At 30.4% G+C, this 22,471-nt stretch overlaps 1 protein-coding gene across 1 annotated transcript in view; it reads left to right on the top strand.

The window, feature by feature from the left end:
* LOC111003607 (acetylcholine receptor subunit alpha-like 1) overlaps window positions 1-22,471 on the top strand; it is a 157,486-nt gene that overhangs the window by 119,459 nt on the left and 15,556 nt on the right. The window contains exon 5 of the mRNA XM_022274212.2: window positions 19,285-19,329. Coding sequence (XP_022129904.1) covers window positions 19,285-19,329 — 45 coding nt within the window. The remainder of the gene's footprint in view (window positions 1-19,284; window positions 19,330-22,471) is intronic.

Genomic DNA, 22,471 nt, shown 5'->3' with positions numbered 1-22,471 from the left:
ATTAGGGGTTATACGTACTTAATAATGCTGTATCATAAAAAAAGTAAATTTTATATAAAATTTTTTTTATCTAAAATTGAAATTCATTAATTTTCATTTAGGGGGATGAAAAATAGATGTTGTCCGATTCTCAAACCTACCCAATATGCACACAAAATTTCATGAGAATCAGGCCATTTTGGAGGAGTTTAACCACAAATAGCGCGACACGAGAATTTTATATATAAGATTATAATTTATCACAAAATATTGCACATTGGCATAGAAGCTGAGCGATGCATACGATACATGAGTTATGCAAATGTCTCATATAGGATAGTCCACAACAGTTTGGTATCCCCCGAGACATTGTTGAAACTTAACAATGTTGGTGCATTATTGAACGAACACTACACGATGTGTTTATGCCAAGATAAATTGGGTTTAGTAATAGAGCGCAGACTTCTGGACATTAATTTATGGCCAAGAATGTCCCGGACTAAACAAAAAGCTTGTATGATATATTATATTTCCCTGTACAAATGATATGCGTTCGTGTTTGAGAATTATCTTAGTGGTTTCGCTTGAATTTGCCAAAGCTAAGTCAAATGGGGATATTGTTCAACGTAAAGAAAATTGACAACATTACTTGGTTAAGCGACGTATATATTAACCAAATATTTCTTAGACTATATAATCATAAACAAATCTTAACATTATTTTATAATTAAGCCTGTGAAGCGAAAAGTCAGAAGCGGTATTTAGTTCAAAATTATTGTCAAATTATTTAAAAAACATTGTTATGCCATGGCTATTAACGTATTTAATCATCTTCCTAGAAGATACAGATCACTGCCGTGCAATTCTTTCAAGGGAAAGGTGATTAAATTTTTAAAGGAAAATTGACTTTATAGCTTAGCCGATTATTTAGATTATAAGTTTGACACCAATTCTAAATAACTTTACCATTATGTTAATATTAGAATTTGATATTATAAAAAATAATATGACATTTTCATGATCATTATATTTTTATAAAATAAAATAAAACGTTCGAATTAATTCAATTTGTATGTGATTGTTAACAAGTCAATTAGTATCTAAGTGAATTAATTATAGTATTTTACAAAACCTTTCTGAAATTAAACTTGTTAATTTGGGAATGCTTCTGAATAATAAACTCTATTATGCAAATTACACCCGCTTACGGCTTGTTTTCGGAAAGGTCAATCGATACTTGATCATGCCGTTTCTATAATTAAATAACGTGAAACGGACCTTTAAAGAAATTATAATTATACTTTGCATTTATAATAAGTATATTATTATTTACTAAAAGTGTATAGTTTATAACTATACACTTTAAGATAAATGTGGTAAAGAGTGCAGTCCTGCTTATGTAATTAATTAAGTTAGTCAGTAAGGATACGTTATAAATAGTGCAATCCTCGAAGACGTGCCCTAATATTCCTCCTATCCTAGCCCAACCGTTTATAGTACATGTGTGCAAGCTTTCGTCAATGTTTAAGTGTTATCAGTATACACGCACACTACAATGATCTGCTGACGATTCGCAAGTGACACTCGGATCGAACTCCCCGCACCCTGCGATCCCCTCAACCAAAAATTGGTGGGGCGCGTCTTCGTGAATTGCACTGTCTACGTATATATAAGCAAACTGAAAGGTCTAACAACTCAAAAAAGTTCAGACTAGGATCGTCTACATCTTTAATAAAAATACAAATCTACTTTTTAATTGTATTTGTATTTAACAAAGTTATTCATCTGTACACTTAGATATGATTAACATTTTTATAAAGAGGCTCTAGAAGAACAGGAAAGGGGTACAGTTTTATTATAATACAATCACTCCAAACAGACACTATTTTTATATTTTGAATCGTCACAATTACTAAAACAAAATTTATAACCAGTTTATAAGGGATCAGATCTTGCAAAAAAATTGTACCGTTTTCGTTACAGTTATGGAAGATCATTTCTCTTTGCGAATATAATCGAACTGACGCCTGGCTGAGTTCTCTATGTTCTTTCATAAAAACTCCAATTTTCGTACACATCATTCCATTTTTCGCGTCATTGAGTTTTTTGATCCAATGGCCTTTATACAATACTTATTGCGAATCAGACTTAAACAATTCACGTCCTTTGAGTTTATAATTATTTTAAACGTTAATTTTTTTATTTCATATATTTTCTCTACTATATCTATATTAACTATAGTATAAACAACAATTTTAAAAATTTATTTGATTTGTAGACAAGTTGCTACACGGAACACCGCTACGGCTAAGCGGAACATTATGGCGTCCGCCGAGTTGTCTTGTATTTATTTAATTTAAAAAAAAATATTGATAAAATATTTATCGCTATTAGTTTTTACATTATTATAATTATTATAACTTAGCTATGAAATCACGACAAATTACGATTGATTAAGAAAGGATTCGATAGTAAGACGCATTTATTCAGTGGAATAAGTAATCGTAGACTCTTTAATGAACTGTGAGTAGAAGTTAAGCGTTAGGTAATCTTAAATTTACCAGAAATTTTCAGGACCACTAAAATACCTGCAATTTGCGGCATGAAAACTCTAAGTACTCGCAATATTGTACCCAGTACGTTTTAAGGATTATAACAAATTCATGTCGCTTGTTCCAAATGCATTACACAAACAAGTAAATTTTCGCCTTAGCTATGACAACATAATGGCTAGATTCGCCTGACTACGGTCAGAGTTTAAAGTTTCAAATATGTTAACAGGTGAATCGATCGTAGAGTTAGTGCTTCGAGATTGTTCCGATGGAATTTGTAGAAGTTTGCCTTGCGGGTATAAGTTGGTTCGTGTTAATTGATGTTCATAGTGAATACTGTTTTAATATTTCACTATAAGCCGATGCAACTTTTAGTTAAGTAATATGACCAAGTTTTCAAAGAGTAACTTAGAAGCTTTTATTATTTCGTAAGAAGCTCTAATGGATATCTATCCATTTATTTATTTAGATTTATAACTTGTAAATCTTTACAAGTTATAAATCTTTTTTTTTACTACTGCAATGTAGTTCTTCATTAAATCATGCGTAAGCTAAAATTTACCTCACGTACCAAGCAAGAATAGATGGCGATCGCACTGCTATAAATTTAATTCAAGAATGTATCAAAAATATATTTTGGCTTTTTTTTTATGAATTTGTCTGGCACAGAATACTGCCATTTTTAATAATGTATTTCAAAATATTATCTGAATGGGTAGAACTTAAAGTTTGTACAACTGTACAGTGAACATGAATCATGAGCCTGTGGAATGCAACCCTTCCAAGTTATAAAGACAAATCTGAACGTGATTTGGCACTACAAAAAAATTGTGGCGAATTAAAGACATTAACATACAGACAGTTTTTGTAACTCTTAATCTAGTTCGTCTAGTGCGAATTGACACTGTTTTCGAAGTAACTTATTCAGTCGAACAGTTTTTCGCATGCAGCTCATTTTAGACGTATGGTCACTGCAATAATACTAGCTTAAAATAATCCTAGTCCCATGTAAACAGAACTAGCATGTTCCAAGCCAGGTCTGCAAGCCAGGACAGTAGTAGCTTGCTATCCTAGCTTGAAAAACTGGCCTCGTGTCACTCGGGCATTAGTCACATCTTACGTTTCAAAAGCCCATTTGCCTAAAACTTCACTAAAACCATTTTCTAAATATAGTGACACATTATTTTACCCTAACTTAATTTCAATTTCGTTTCAAGCCAGCGTTTGACCAGTCGACTGTAAACAAAGCCTTTTCCATCTAAAAATAACGTAGAAACCGCAAAAGATGCCAAGATTAGCCTTAGTCATTAAACCACGAGTACATCAGTAAAACATTTTTCCCACTCAATTTACCAAAAGGGTTTCTGGGACAGGAAATGGATTGAGAATTGATGATGGGTTGTCACGTTAATACAACGGCTTGGGTCGATTAGAAGATAAAGTTAGTTGAAATAAAATTTGATTTTTATGAGAGTGATACTTAAAAAAATTCACAGAGCTTCATTTATCTAATTAATAAAAAAATATTAAGGGAATGTTTCTATGTCCAGTCGAAAAGTCAGGATTAGGTTCGATATATAAACGAGTAAGTATCGCAGCCAGGTAATGCTGCCAGCATTAAAGATACACTACACTACAGGGACCAAACTTTTAAATTTTAGTTTTTCATTTTCCATTATTAATTATTATGTAGTATGTAGATGAATAATACTGACACTTTGTTCTTTAAAATTAATAAGGTTTTCTTTAATGAGGGATGTAATACATATTATAAAATAGTGCATTAATTCAAATAAATATTAATATAAATAAAAATAATTATATTATTATATTATTAGTAATTCTACATAATATATCCGAAATTATTTATAGAATTGAAATACGGCCTTGCGAAGCTGAAATACGCCGCAAAATCAAATAACTTCTGATAAGTACCATCATAGAAATTCCTGAAGGGAAATATGATTTAAATATAAAAGAATCATATCTAATATATCATATTATATTGACTTGGTTGAATATATTGCCACTATTCTTCCAAAACTATAATTGAATTTCTAAGAATAGCTAAACATTATATAACATTAAGGAATGTGACGATTTATTTCAAATGTAACACGGAGTTAGATAAATCGAGTGAATAATTGAAGAATTTCGAGTAACTACAGCAGTTTTATCGTAAATCCGAACGGATTTCAATCAAGAAGATGGATTATAGGTTAATCTGGGAGATCAATGGGAGGCCCGAGTGGAGCCGGGGGAAGATGTATTCACATTATTTACACATAGAAACGCAAAATACAATTCGGGATAATCTTGATATACGAGTATGCGTGTTGGTTTTTGTGGTCGGAGAATTTTACATGGATTAGGACACTTTATTGTATTGAATGTGTTAACAATAGAAGAATGTAAAATTCATGGCGTAAAAGTATTTATTTTTAAAATTTTAAAAGCGTATTGTAAATGTGCCTAGATTTTAGTTGAAGCTTAGATTGGTTTAAGGAATCGTTATGGGTAACATCATTTTTTGAGTCTAGTGACTTTAGCGTTTGACTCTTTTACCGGAGGTCGTTGGTTAAATACCCGGCTGTCTACCAATGGGCTTTCTTTCTATGTGCGTATTTAACATTCGCTCGAATGGAGATTGGAGGCTGATGACATACTTGCCTATAAGATTAAAATTATGATCATGATACAGATACTGAAATCTGAGGTTTGGTTGTAGCGCCACTGATGGTTATTATTATTAACGTCATTTTTAATAAAAAATCATGGCTATCTTATTTTAAGAGAACTGTTTATGTAATGCTTTCCAATTATTTAAGCTATTTATACACTAATGTCATAGAATTAAGAAAGAATACAAATAGTGTAATAAATGCAGGAAAATTAGCATTATTCCCATGAAAAATTTACCATTTATCTATATCGTTATATTTATATCGTTGCAGAGTGTTACATTAAATAAAAATAAAATTATATTGCCAATTACAAAAATATTTTGAATAATATTATAATTATATTTTATTTCTGTATAATGTATGAAAAATGAGATATTTCTATCCATCTTTCATAAGACGGATGTAAAAATTGATAACTTTTTGGAATCCCCGATGAGATGAATTTTTAGAAGGTTTAATGAGAATTAAGTCCGTCGGGAAATCACGATAAAATTAAATAATTGAAAGTGCTGGAAAAGTGTGAGACTTAGTGAATATTTCTTACGTAATGTTCTAAAGTTTATTAGTTAGTTTTAATACTTAAATTTTTATATACTGTCGATTTAATTTGATTGTTTCCTTAGACTACCTTTTTAGTAGCTATGTACAAACATATGAAACATTGTGCTGTGCTAATCCATAGACTGTCCACATTTTTTCAAATAAACATCTAAGTAATTTTTTTACGTTTACAATTTTTATCACCATATTTAACCCTTTCTCAGAGTTTAAGTAATAAATAAAATAAAACATTACTTTGTCAACTGCCTTTGAGTAACAACATATTTTGCGATTAATTTTACACTGTATAATAAAAAAGTGCTGTAATAAAAGTAATCTGTACACTATATAATAAAAAAGTTTATATGCCTATTTTCTCGCTTTTCCCCTCTCCCTAGCAAGTATTCTTCTTGCACATGTAAGTTAAATCCATAAGTGCACAGCGGCGATTCCAATACTCGATGTATCACAAATACAATTGGAAAGCGTAAAATGTTGGTACTTATATAAAACTGTTTCAAAACACTCAAAGGGATATGCAATTTCTAGATATTAACGTATCCTCTACGCAATTCAAATGCAAGACTTGGTTACAAGGAAACGAAAGAACTCTTCACTTCTATTTGTATTAGTAAAGAATCATTTTATTGTTTACGTCGTATTTATTTGCGTAGTTTACTTTAAGATGTTAGAACCGAAATTAGACAACGAGACAGTCATAGAATCTGCTTTCTCGGCTTAGGAAAATGAGCAGTTCTCATTAGGGTGAGACTATAAAACAAAAGACGGTCGTTGCTTGTGTTTGTTTGCAATAAGCTAAACGTATTATTACGTATCGTATCCAAATTGGACTACAAAAACTATCATTAACATTGAAAGCCTGTAAATAATCAGTTTTAAATATTTAAGAAAACTAAGAACAAAACCTTTAAATAGATTGTGGCATTTTAATAATTAAAAAAGTACCTTTCTATAAAAAGCGTTAATAAAATAAAAAAAACAAATGAATTTATATGTGCTTGTTGTAAAGTAAAATGAAACTAAAAGTTGCGGTTCTAATAAATCAAGGATTTGCTATGAACCATAATTCATCGTGAATTTTCCATGTTGTTTTAAAACCTAAGTACTATAAAGCTTTCGCACCAAGTTTCTTCACTTTAAAGAGTAAATGAGAAAATGTGAGTCTGTTTACACTACACTCGGCTTTTAAATTGTTTTACCTATAAAGCTAGACTATCAGCTAATGAGGATTTATTTACGTCGCAGAAGTTTTTAATAAAAATGGAAATATTTTCACTAAGCATTTTCTCTTATTTCTTAGCATCTGGCTAAGATTAATAATGTGCCCTTATTCATTTGCAAATAATGTTTCGCCTTGATTAATAATTAAAATCGCGAAGCAGTAGTTTAATTATAAGTATTTAGAAATGTTAATACTGTTTTTATATAAACTATTTGGAGTTGTTATTTCTTATTATATATTTTTTAATATTACATAGTAGTAAACTATTCAATAGAAACGGTAGGAGAACTTATGTGAAGCGTTGGTATTTTTAACACAGCGCCATCTGTTAGAATTGTATCAAATATTAAAAAAATATTTGCCATAAAATACTATTGCGGGTATGAATTGAGATGTAAGCTATCCTATCTTTTAAGTTAGATCAAACTGCACACGGTGTGCAAATTTGATTGATATCGGTTCGGTAGTTTAGGAGTCCATAGCGGACAAACAGCGGACAAGTAATTTAAATAAGGTATTTATATAAAGACAAAGGCAGTGGTCTCAGTGGTATTAGATCTCTTAAAAAAAAACGTACGTGATTTCAGTTTCCTGTTTTCATTGTGTGAAGAAAGAATAGGAATACTATTTTAATTTATATAAAATAATAATACTTATAATATTAATAGAAAGAACATTTCTACCCATACTATAAAGATGAAACATTTGAAGTTTTCTATTTTTATAATTATTTTAAAACTTTGGACAAATTTCAATTCGCTAATTTATATCATATTTTATTTAGCGGTGGATAGTGTGAGACAGCCGTTTTTATTTAAACATCAAACTCAAGTAAACTAAAAATATAAAATAATTTGTTAAGCGTATATTAATTTTATTCCTCTCAGTGTATTAGAGTACATTCTGTTTTCGTTTGCACTGACGCTATTCCTCAAGAAATATGGCATATGCAGTCTCATTTTCAATGTTGACAGTATGGAAATTATGATCCCGACGGTTATAATAAACCTCTTAATAAAACAGATGACGGCTGCAGTGTACTGAGATTTTGCGAGTGAATTATTAATCGTGACAAGATATGGATCAGCTAAGGGATTTTAATTAAACGCTACTAAATGAGTAAGTGTTTATGGCATCTGCTTAAATACAATTTCTTTTTCACCTGATTTTATTTTTGTAAGGTCAATAAACCATCACGATGTCTGCGTAATGCTCTGTAATTTTCAACAGTCGAATAAATTGTTAATTATTTTTAAACAACATTTTGTCGCCATTCTGAATGTTAGAAAAACTAAGGATTAATATATTATTATTTACTTACACATAACAATAACATAAAACTCAGTAAATAATATGTCAATATATTTGTTAAACTGAGAAAATTTATAGACTTTGAAAAGATATATTATGTATGTATGATAAATATAAAGTAGTTTATAGAAAATATACAGATTGTTCTAATAGCTTTACAGTGACTCTCTTACCCTAGAGGTCGCAGGTTCCACCCCGGCTAAACCAATGGACTTTCTTTCAATGTGCGAATTTAAAATTCGCTCGAACCAAAAGGAAAAAACATCATAGGAAAATCCTTGCTTTGTCAAATGATCATGAAACACATACATAAATTGAAAACACAAAATCTATGAAGACCTTTGTGAAGGGATAGAATTAACAACTGTATATTATGTAAACAAGACAATTATTTCGATTGTGATAACTTCCGAGCTTTGCAAACTTCCAGCATTTTTACAATTGGATTAATGGTAATGCTATTAATTCAGCCACAAATCCCCAGGCCACACGCTTCTGCGATAAGCGTTGTTATAAATTGATCTCTTTATCCTCGAATCTCTGCGTAAGTTTAAAAAAACAACCAATTCGTTTCGATAACGTTTATACGCCCATTAAATGTTTATTTATTTAGGTTTAAATTAAACAAGTTAAGATTCATAATACTTGATAAAGTACAGATTTGTAGAGTGTATTAATTTTGTTTGAGTGTGTTTTTTTTTAAATTATAACCGTTATTTGTTTAATTTAAAAAGTTGTACATATGTACCGTTTAGAGCAGTACTGATCTAGTGATGATTCTCATCCCTCATAGGTGCACGATTATAGTTTTAATTATATGTGCGTATTGAACACTCTTTTTTATATAAAAATAAACGAGCCTACGACACAAAAAGGGCAGCCATCGCAACCAATGGACATATTTTAGGGGGTACGTTGCCAGCCTTTGAGGGCGGGATATACACATACTTTGTGAATAGTTGTTTCTTACGGTAAAAGCTTGCCTTAAAATTAAAATTCAATGGCGTGTCAGGTACCAAAAAATCTGAGCCCAACACATTCATACAAGTGTTACCCATGTACATAATTATTACTATATTATTAATATTAGCACGACAGCGAATGAGAAATGGAAAAATGTTTGTAATGCCTTCTTCAGAAACGATTTTTCATATCTGATTACGAGTACTAGGGTTGCATACTATGTAAGAAACAATGCGATTGCTTAGCAATTGTGCGACTATTGTTCAGCTTAGTTTACCTTTCTAAAGAAATAAGGTATTGATTAATTTTGCAATACACACTGACTTACTTGTTTTTAAAGAAATTTCTGTAATATGCTTTAGTTTCTCATCCACTCTATTATGAATTTGATATCTATAGATTGCTTCTCTCCTAGTATTTATATATAAAATTAAAAATCACTTAGATATTTAATAACTGCTTTGCTGTGTAATGAACAAAGCATAAATTTAATTATAGGAAGTTCTATTTCCGGTTCCGGTTTCGCAAATTTTCTGATAAAACATTTATACTCACATACATCTATTCCATGAAACTAATACACAATTCTTACTTAATATATAAATATAATATTTGCAACTGAAATGAAGACCAAAACTTACCAATAATTAAGAGACGACAAGCGATTATCATTCTTATACCAATTACCGAAGACTTCTTTTTCTTAATTAATCAGTGAATGTTTATCATAATATTTACGTTACCATAATGGGATCGGAACAATCGCTGGCCGAAATACAAACAAATTAGGCCCTAAACAGAGGATTTGTCTCATTCGATTTAATTAGGGTCACGATACACAAAACGAAAACGAAATTCGACAGACCTCAAACCATTGGTTCTGAATTCTAGCGTAAAAGGGTAGCTCAGTTTGTTTAGTAGGTTGAGCGTTGATTTAAAGTGAAAACCATTACGATAGACCGCACTCAGAAGACCCAATATTTAAACCTTTTATTTTGTACTCGCTCCTATTACTTCACTTCTAACTGGCCGCTCTTGTATTTGTATGTTAGAGTCTCAAAGTAGGGCGCCTTCTCAAACATTATTTTTTATTTATATTTTATTCTACGCGTCTGTCTCTTTCTTACAAATTATGCTTACGCTATAAACAAAAGAGATGTTTGATTTAGAAAATGTAATTCAATGACAGTCAATATACGTATTGTGTCATTGAATTGTGTCTGCATATATCCGTGTGAATAAAAATCATTTAAGTTTGCTCAGTGATTTAAAATAAGTGATTTAAGATAAAATCTATTTACTTTTATCAGTTAAAATTTAGTCCTTATAACGAATATCTCAACACACAGCAAAGTAGTAGTCCTAAACACCAGAACGGTAAAAATAAATAGTATTAAATAAACGTCTTTATATCTAAACTACAAAACTTTATATTGGGTTAGAAAAGCAAACGTTAAAATAATTTTAGGGGTTTAAAAGGCTGGCAACATACCCACGATTGTTCTGGCCTTGAGAGTATCCATGGGTGGCGGAACAATTAACATCAGATGGAAAGAATTCATACTTTGTATGGATGCTTGACATCGTCATGATATTTTACATAGGTATCATAAGAACATAAATATGCTAGCAGCAAGTGATTAAAATTAGGCCTATATAGAAGGCACATAGGCTATAAAATACTCTAGTTGTTCCTCCTCCAAAAAGGTGGTTTTATATCCATTCTTACACCATACTTAGTCTTTTAAAATAGTTTCTTCAATATTTTGTATGCATTGATAATAATTACATGTGAAGATATGACCTAGAACAAAAAAAAAATACTAATTTAAAATTACGTAGGTGCCACCATGTTATAAAAAACAATGGTATAATTGTTTTATTATGTCCGTATATGGTACTCACATATTTACAAAGTTAAAGTTTACATTAATCTTTATTAGCATTTGAATAACACTTGTTATATCAGATGTAGTGCGAATATCTTGATAGAATTATGTTTGTTTGTTATATGTTTTGGTAAAATATAATACTCGTAAACATATGCATGAATACTTTTATTTGAGGGAATAAAAAGGTTCCCTTTATTTCATGTTTTACAAGACATTTATGATCTAGTATATTACTGGAAGGGTCGCGAAAGCAGGAAAGAATTTATTTTAATTTTATGTATTCAGTTCAGATATAAAACCAGCCAACCTGTGCCTTTACCATTTTTTTGTGTTTATTATGTAGCTATAAATTATTACAGATCTGGATTTTGTAAAAAAACCTCTTAAGTTTCTAAAATATATTTTCAATAATGTAATACTTGTCTTGAGATATACGAATCCAAAAGCCTTGCCTACAATTACGAATTACACTTAACATCAGGTGAGCCTCCTGCCCGTTTGCCCCTGTTCTATAAAAAAAACAATAAATATTCTTTATTTACTAAATGAGGATTACAATTGGTCAAGGGCGTTGTAAATACGACAAATTGTAATGTGTACCCGATAGAACAATACAATTTCTTTAGTTTATGTAATACAAATTATTTTATTAATTAGCCCTAAGCATTTTCAGTTCATGAAACTGATCAATGAAACCACAAAGCGATATCCATCATATTCCTAACCGCAAATTGGTGACATTAATATGATCGCACGAACAATATAAATTTAGAATTTGGTTTTTTAGAACAATAACCATAATTTATATTAAGTTACGACCAAGTACTTAAAAGGTTCTATGCTCCTTTTTATACCTATTTATTTATACATTCTACAATAATGTATGAAATATAGAAGAAAATATGACATCATAAATTCAACACACATACACATCAATTACAATAGAACATCAGCAATCTATAAAAAAAAAATTAAACAAACAACCACAATGTAACATTTTTTTAGGTTTTCCCTTATTATGGCTGCCTGGTATAGATCGCTTGATAGCGAAAAGGCCGCCCGTTGCATTCCTTATTTATTTTAACAATAATTAAGAAGTGTTAATATATAAATAATTAAAGAACTGATGAAATAAACAATTTAACCTTAGATGTGCAAACAACATTCTGGGGATTTCAGCATGCCTTAGTCCCAACATTTACAACATAAATACAAATATATATATAAACAAATGTAACTAAATTTTATGTAGATTTTGAAGAAAAACATGTAATGTATTTAATAAAATAAAAATTGTAAGAGTAAGACTCATAAATATGTTTATACCACTACTGAATTACACGGCAATAATTGAATTGATAATTTCTTGCCAAGATTTGCGCATTTATTATTTTTACTTCTTCCAAAAGACGTTCACTGTTTGTTTACGCCATAGTAACTTCTTTAAACAGATATATTTTATGTTTGGGATAAAAAGAGTTCAAATTAATTTGTTAGTTTTAAAAAAGACATTACATTACATTTTAACTTCGAATGCCAACAAAGTCTAAGCTATTATCGTAAAATGAAATCCAAAAGCACTCTCGATTGCCGCTATCGGCGACTGTGCCAAAGAGTAGGTATAGTTTGACAGATGAACTTGGAATGCCGCCAGTACCATTCTGCGTACAATGACAAATCTTTACTCTATGGCGCTGTAAATTCGGTTGTCTCATGGCCGAATTTAGAAGTCGCTTATCATTTTTATTCTCAGTACATTAAACGATTATTTTCGTTCGGTCGCATATTATCTTGGATGTAACTTTGAATGTCATTTATGACATTAACTGGAAACTAGGACATGAAATTGAGTAAGTTAAGGCCTTTATTACTGTGACGCATGGCCATGCAAACTAACAGTTAGTAGACGACACGGCTACAAGTTCCCGGCTTTCCTGGTTGTATCTTCTCTTCTTTTCTTTTTCCCAGTAGTTAGTTGTGTTTAAGAGATAACAAAACAATAATCAAGCAAAAAAAACTAGTATAATATCTAAACCAGCTCTGTGTGTGTGTAAGGACCTAAAATTATTCGAATCTCTCCATCAGTGTCGCGTTCACAGTATGTGTCATTCGCACGTACCAAAAATAAAGCTGAGTTAGCGAAACCCTTTGTACGTTTCTTGCTGACCAAAATTTGTTGACCTTTTGTTGTTAGAACGCTTTTGTTTTAATGTAGGGATTTTTTACTTTGGAAATAGAAGAAAGGGTTTCTCTATTGTGAGAATAGTCGAAATAATACTTTAAATTATTCAGAACGCGTATTTTCGACTGAGGAATTATTATAACTGTTTGTATGTTGGAATGAAGGAATAATTATTGTAATATACCTTGACTGACAATTATAAGTAAACCAACTCCACGTTTTTTAATTTGTTCACAGCAGGTGTTTGTCTTAAGCAGGTCCTGCGTTCGAATCACGGTTGTGTATATATATTTATTCCAAAGTGCGCATTTAAAACTTGCTTTTACCATGAAAAATCGCGTGGAGGCTAAGATTCATTATACTAAAAATCGAGACGAGGAGAGAAAAGCCTTTTATGTAAAAAGTGATCACGGGACAAATACAGAAATCTGAGGGCCAGACATAAAAGCTTATAGCGTCGTAGGACATTAAATATTTAATATATTTCATTTTCTTACAAAGAAAATAAAAAAAGTTCGTTAAGAAATTAAAAAAGTTAGACTATATTGATACAATATACACTATTTAAGTTAATTGTAAAAGCTAATGTTACTGAGTCAACAGACGATTTTTCCTCAATGAACTTCCTGATAAAACTTATTTAGCAACTTAGATGGTTTTTTTTAATCAAAATATGGATAAACCCAAAAGAAAGTCAAACTGTACAGTTTGTTGGCGATAAAGTTGATGCTCTGGGTTTTATTTCAGAAAAACAAAAACTACTTCAGTATAAGTAAAGTAGTTAACGTGCGTACTAGTCTTATAAATATCCCTAAAACAAACGCAGTATTGTCTTTGCTACACTCTCTATTGAAAGCTTATATACTTTCCCTACACAAACGTTCGTACTTTATATATATAAAAGTAAACGACTGAACATTTTTTTTTTTAAACACTACACTTCCCGACAAAGTTCAACGAAATTCGTAATTCAAATCTAAACGTTCGAAAAACGATTCGTAATACGACATGCTATTACATTTCAAACTGAGTTGTGACGAAGGTTCCTTTATTAGATCGTTTGTAGAGCCTTTTTATTTATATCTACCAAAACAAGGTCAGAGGATGGAAAAGATATTTCCTTTCCCATGGGGCGTCATAAAATCTTACAGGAAGTTAGTTTTTGCGCTCACGTAGTTTGCGCCATACCATAACCATGTACCACAGACAGATTTGTGTTATCCTATATTAGTTATTATTGAGATTATAAAAGGGATTTATTTAATAATAAATAAAATCTAAAACCTCTTAACGTACTCTACTATACTGTTATTGTAATACTGGTAATTTAGCTAATGAAGTAGACTGTTTGGTTTTTCAAAAACATCGTTGGGGAATAAATGCTTGTTGACGAACAAATGTAAAACATTACGATATCTTTGAAAACTTCAAATTCACCGATTAATTTATATTTTATATATATGATCAATATTTCTCAAAACTATTAAGTGTTAAAATGCTGTGTTCAAAAAAATTTTTTATTTATAACATTTAGATATTATAGAATTTTTCATACGATTAATCAATGTTTTTTTTTTCTTTTTGGTTGTTTATTTTCCACTAGTGACCCGCCCCAGCTTTGCACGGGTGCAATGCTGATGAAAAGCAGGTTTTTATTATGTATTGTTATTTCCGTCGCTGGAAAGCTCCGATAGTATACGCGTTCGATCGCTGCTAAATAAACTGTAATGGGCTGTATAGATCTATATTAAATGAACAATCTATTCAAGTTATTTATTTGGTTAAGGATTAAAGCTGTATTGGTTAAAATCACTTCGAAAATTAGCCATTATTTGTCGTAAAAAGTAAATGACAAAAAAAAGTTATTGTGTGTTATCCATAAGAGATAGACATATACCATCATGGACTTTTCTGTAGACCTTTTCAATGTGTACAATACTTAGTACATTATTTTGATAAAAGTCGTAGGGTTCAGCCTGCGTTCGCAATGTAATTATTACGACATCACATTAGAAACCTCAAAATAGCAGTACTTCTCCACTATTTAATGGATGTTATTATACATATAAACCTTCCTCTTGAAACCTTCGATAGAGTATCTATTAAAAAAAACCGCATCAAAATCCGTTGCGTAGTTTCAAAGATTTAAGCATACAAAGGGACATAGGGACAGAGGACATATACTATGTAGTGATATGGAAAACTCAAACTTTCCACACGTGTTTCTCTTCACTTTGAAATGAATAAACTATAAAGTAATCCATTACACAACTATTATAGTAAAAACCAAATATTACAAAAACTTTAATTGAGTTTCGATATTTAAAACAAATATTGTTTGCTTGAATCTAAGCTATATTCGGCTAAAACATAATGTGATAATATGAGACAGCAGATTGTATGTGAAACATATAATAATAATCTTTATTTATTTTCTCACAAAAACTTCATACGTGATAAGTTACAACTATTTATTAATGTATGTAAATAATTAATCACTATTTATATATATGTGGAACACAATAAGGCAATCTACATACAGCATCAAGGTCTGTAATACCAGGCAATTATAAACTGGAGATAGTGCACATTACTCTAAATTATTCGTCTAACAATAGGAGAATGCTATATCAACGCTACATGAAAAAATAATTGCCTATTCCAGTGTTACAAAACAATGTTATATTTGATGACTTTTTATTTCACACATTGACAACAAACAAATAATATTGTCTTTTATTAAATAGCTTTTACATATTTAGAGAAAACACTTTTTTACATATATATAGCTTCATTGCGGTAAAGAAGTGTTTTTTAAACAAACAAATAATTTTAATCTATATTTATCTCATTTATGAACACTCTACACAAATATATACGTAATATAATTTTTATTATCAATATTACGAAATTTATTATCTACATTATATTACATTATAGGAAAGATTTAAATATTATAATTATATGGGCCTCAGATTTATGAACTTGTTACATGATCATTTTTGTATCTAATTGGCTAGTAGGTGATCAGCCCCCTGTGCCTGACACACGCCTTCGACTACCTCCCTCGCCTACGACTCCCTTTCGCCTCAGGGATGAGAGTCACTAGGCCGCTCTGAGAGCTGAAGCCAATAGGTCCACTGCTCAAAAAACAATTAACTAACGTAAAAATGACAAGCTTAAATTCCTTTCAAAAATTACAAATAAAAAAACCAACTATTCAAGAGAGCTCTTTTTTGTAATTAGAAAATTTAAAAACGCAATCTAAACCAAATGTGGTTAAATATTTAAAATGAACTAATCCAGCAATTCCTAACTCCGCGAGCCCTCGCAGGCAATTACAAAGTTTAATTACAGCGATAGTAGAGGCCGTGTCAGGCGAGCTAGGGCACTGGGAATCTGCCATCATCGTGATTTTGCTACGATGTTACGATCAGGCGCTATTTATGTCAAAATGCAGGCTTTGTACTTGCAATAAAACTAAGGAAAATTAATTGAATATTAATTCTTATTCTTAGTTAAGTGTAATAAAAAAGACTTGGAACCTAAAAATATATACACGTATCATACTCCGACCAGCGCTTATAGTACGAAATTTTTGAAGTGCATTCGGCATTGAAAGCACAATAAACACAGCTAAGAACCTCCTTTATATGTGTTTGGCAATGAAGGTAACTAAGTTTTAAGGTTTACTTTGATTAAGTTAAAGAATAGTCATCATACATATAAACAAAATTATAAAATGTAATAATGTAGTCTAATTAAAATTTATTACTCAATTACGAACGCGCGAATTATCCGACACAACCTAGAAAAGTTTAATAGATCTGTTGCATTCCACCACATTATCAATTTTAAAGCAATCTCTCGCTACGAAGGAATGCAATTTTATTTGATCCCAATTGCAGCGGGTAATTAAAGTTAAGGGAATCCGAGAGTTTCCAAGAACGGAAGTTTCGTTCCGTGTTCGAGTGTGTAATGTTGTGTAAGAAGTTTGTGAATTCTCTTGGCTCCCATTTTTAACTTACGATGTTTAAAATAGAGTTGGTTGTCACGTAGAGGAAAATGTTGTTTATGCTATATTACCAAAGTTAGGGTTTGACTGTTTTTTACGTAGCCCTGGGCCATTACGATGTCGCCGTCTAAACAAAAACATTAGGTAATATATCTAAATATATAAAACAAAGTCATGTTAGTTACACCACTTATAACTCAAGATTGGTTAAACCAATTTAAGTTATCTCTTTTTTGGTGGATTCTTCTCCGCTCCGAATAGCAGAACAAAAAATAAGTACTTTACGAATGCAAACAGTCTGTGGTGCCATCTGTTGACCAAACTGCGCATCAATTTACATCGAATTCGTGTCAGTTTAATAACTTCCGATCTTGAGGGGAATGAGGAGATGCATAACCAGGTTTTAATCTTGATCAAAGACCTATGTTACCTCATCAATTTTTTTTTTATATCAAAGAATGCCTTAACTTGCAGTATCGCAATATTTACGCTAGAGAGAAGAGGCCTAATGTGTAAAACTGCCATTCTTCTTTCGCAATGGCAAGCAATAAAACATTTATGTACTTGCAAAAAAAAGTTGTATAAATTAATATTAATATTAATTATTATTACTTTTATGAAATCCTGAAATAAGTTTAACTAAAGTAGCAACGATATTATGAGACTGTAAGGCGGAACGAAGTTAGCCGGCTCAGCCAGTATAGTACAGGAATTCAAAAATAATTTGTATTTCACAATTAAAAAACTAATCCAATTTTAACTTCTGTCATGATCTTTCAAACGTCACTTTACATTATTTAGGTTCATTAGTTTGGAGACCAGTGTAATTAGTACGGTTTTTCTACACCTAACTTACAATTATTATCATATTAATAACTCCGTCCGTATAATTTTGACTAAGTACATAAATTCATTAACTCAGTAACATATACGAGATAATGAAATACAGTTTTTGCATCCCGTCCTACTAGCACCCGAGCCAATTATAAAGTTTAATGAGGCGTCGGCCACATGCGTCCCTTTCTATCTTTACTTGAATTTATACATCCACCTCTTTCTTTCTTATATAAAACTGCTGTAGCTAAATTACACGTAAAGAGTTTTAGTTGGTCACCTCGCTAATTCTAGAAGTAAATTCATTAAATGAGTACTAGTAGACAAATTCAACCTCAAGTAAATTTAGAGAATTAAACTAAAATAAACACATTTTTCCTTTTTTTGCTTTCTACATATACTACTACTTATTTCTATTTAGTTTATGTTGATAATCGGAACTTGACTTAAGTCAAATATATATTTTGAATTATATCGCTACATCGATTTAGAGTTCCAAAATATTTAATACCAAAATCTTCCGTAACACTTATGCTAAAGTGAAAAAATAAAGCATACTTCGTTTTTTTAAGACTATAAAAGTAAGGCTTTTTCTCTAAAATCATTCTTCCGGGATTTTCAACTGACTAACTTTCATTATCTAAAGTTCTAAAGATCGAGCACCGTCAGTTATATATCAAAACTGACTTCGATTGTTCAAGAAATTTCATTAAACTCACGCCCTAACTTCAAGTCTAGATTCCTTCTTAGATATCTTTTATTCGAATCATTGAATTTTCTTCATAATTAAAATTCTGTAGAATTATATAACTTAGTCAGCGGCATCCTTGCCTAACTTTTATTCAGATTTATTTGTTATAATTGTTAAATAAATAAATATATAATAATAATAATGTTGTGTCCGAAAAAAGGCTATTATATATAATTAAAATATTTACGCCTATTCAAATTTATGAACATTTAACAAAAAAATTTACAAATAAATCGTTATTAAAATATAACCATCATTTTAAAATATAAACGTTTACCAATAATTGTAAAAACTATTCGATTTTACAAATGATTAACGAATTGTTTCTTTCTTTTCAGAATCTTAAGAATCAAATCATGACAACGAATGTGTGGGTGGAACAGGTAAGCTGTTTATTATTAAATAATGGTATATTTTATAAATCTATGACTTATTTATCTAATCTAATTATCATATATAAATAAAAAAATTTACTTTTTACATACATAGTATATCCGTATCATTTCATAAAATTGCCTATGAAAATTATGAATCTAAAGATTGTTCGAATTATTTCATTAAAATAAAAAAGGATACAATATTTCGACACCGAACCATCTTACTTCGCAAATAAAGCCATTTAGAAAAGTCAAGACGTCACAGCGGCCGTAACAGTTTGACAAATGATGGGGCATCCCCATTGGACAAAAGGAAGGACGCACGTCAATAACAACCTGACTAATAGTGTTGCTATTCACTTTTTATCCGATCCCCAATGATCTGAAGGTCCAAAGGGGACTTAAGTTATAGCATATATGGTTTATTTATCAGACATGTTTTGCTTATTACACAGTAATATGCATTTATTTTATAGATAAATATACTTAATACTATAGTTAAAAGTACATACATTTGGTGCTTTTAAAACTTTAACCCAAAAAGAATGTCAAGAAATTCTTTGGCAAAATGTTGGTATGCAAATTTTACATACAAAGGCTAAAAACTCTTGCCAATACCTAGCATACAACTACAGTGTATTTAGATAATATTAAGATGCTTTTAAAGATTTAAATTACGTCAAAGGTTATTTGTTGACACGCTACAATCAAAAAATATCATAGACAGTCATGAATAATAAATACTATAAACGTCAACTAAAAAACAAAACTATCAAACTTTGCAACATGACATTAAAATTATGATTATATGATTGTATGGTGCTTATTTTTCAGATTGAAGTATTACGCATATTTTATTACCAGTCTCATTAAAATGATTTTAACAAAATGTTACATGTATTTATTTGATGCATCACCGCTACGGTGCTAAGCCGACGTAGCACTTGCTACAGCGTAATCGCTAAGCTATTGCGAGTGTGTATCTTCTGACCCCTTTTTACGCTCGTAATAAGCAGTAAACATGAAAGTTGAAATGGTAATTAAGTAATCAGGTCAATCCTGGCAGACATCTGTAAATATGTCATGTTGATCGTACGTTATATATAAACGACTTAATGTGTTTACTGACGTTCATAAGTTTACATTCTGTTACCCTATATGAATAACTAAATAAAAAAAAATAAAAAAAATTTGATTCATAAATCAATAGAAAGCTCAAGCATAATATATATAATATATATAATAAGCCACTATGGACCTTCTAAATACGAGTATATCAAATAATGCCTAAAATAATTTCATCCAATTTTCAAATCACAAGCCATCTGTATTCTATTTTTATTGTTTGTAAGAAATATTTGCTATTTAAAGTACGTCATATCAATCATCGAATAAGTTACGAGATGTTGTAAAAAGCAATAATTTTGCTTTTTCCGGACCTGTCCTTTTATTGAAAGAAGCTCAAAGTACTTCTAAAAGAAATTCCTCAAAAAGATGTCGCGATTCGTTTATTAAAGTTACTATGTTTGAGTTTATTATATTTAAAACTTCCAGTGACTGCTGAGGTCTGTTTCTTCAAAGCATTTACCGAACATTTATTCTACAATAAGAAGAAATATTGTTTAATAAATATAATATATATAAAAGTTGTCTGTGTAAAAAACTACGCTTATTAACTTATAAAATGAACAATGGATTTTAACCCACAAAACCAAAGCGTCCATTTCTTACAATGGCGAAAGGAGAGCCCTCTTGTTACTGGCGGTAACATATCACATCATTAAAATATTTAGGAATAACGACTTAAATTTTTATGAGTATGTCGAAGCAATGGCGCTGATCAGCTGCCATTGACAATAGAATTTAATAATGAGTCAAGTTAAAGAAAAACCGCTATATTTTATTCACAAATATTTATAGATCTAGCATCATTGACAATTAAAGTAAACTATTCGTATTAACGGTTTGACGTTTGACTTTGACGTTAATTAATTGACAATGACAATGACAGCGGACCCTAAAACCATTGCCTCAACATAAATAATAAAGACTATTAAATTAATGCAGACTATCATAGAATAGTCTATTAATTTCGTGAATTTGTTGTTCTATTAATATTTGTAAATAAAACAAACCAAAGAACGGTTTTTAACTAAATTGACTGCCTTTGTTGATGCCATTACTCCGACATACAATGTAGTTCGCATTCTTAAACTATAATATGACCCCAAAAATGTTAAGGCTTCCTAGAAACTTGTGACAACCTTTGCTACGATTCGCAAATTGCTGGCTTAAAGCATGCCCGCCTCCACTTTTTGGGTCACAATGCCAGCGGAGTGAGAATGAGTTAAAATGTGAACATGGGTTGGATCCCGTTGAAAAATATTTAAAAATACCAACTAAAAATCAAGAAGAAAGCTTGCATCAATAAGGTCAGAACATTACTACAACTACAAAATAATATATTATATAAAATAAAAATATAAAACATAATCAATATGTTTCCTAGCACAGAAGTAAGTGATGCTTGTGAATTCATGTTTTCATGCCAAAGTAATTGCTTCGAATAAATATTTTGATCTCCAAAAATAATATCGTAATATGGAATGTAATAAATAAATATAAATCACACAGTTCACTCTGATCATAACATTTTTATTAGATCCAACGATATCTTATAAAGTTCGGTGACGTAAATAAGAAATAAAATGAATTGTACGGGAAAATACAATGCTTCGTATTGCTTGTAGGGTATTTTTAAATAACCCTTTTCACGTACGCTTTTATACGTACGCATGTTTAATTTGACGTATAATTCAATTATTATAAAGTATATAATAGTAATTCTCAACTTTATGATATTAGTATATCTAATTTTATGTTTATAATAAAATATACATAGATAAAAAAGTTTTAATATTTCTACTAAATTTAAATTATTGACATTTTTTAATTTATTTTCATTAAAACTGCAATATTGCTGGATTTTAATTTTAGAGGCAAATAGAATCTACGTTCACGTGTCATTACTCAAAAACGTGTTAACTCCAAGCTAGAATGATTAACGAGTATCGGATATGGACAGGGGATAAAAAATATTATATTGTATCTGCACTAGATTTATATCTGAAGTGGGCTTTGATTCATG

Source organism: Pieris rapae, chromosome 5 (genome assembly GCF_905147795.1).
Source record: "Pieris rapae chromosome 5, ilPieRapa1.1, whole genome shotgun sequence".
Taxonomy (NCBI): Eukaryota; Metazoa; Arthropoda; class Insecta; order Lepidoptera; family Pieridae; genus Pieris; species Pieris rapae.
This window is presented reverse-complemented; position numbering and strand designations above follow the sequence as displayed.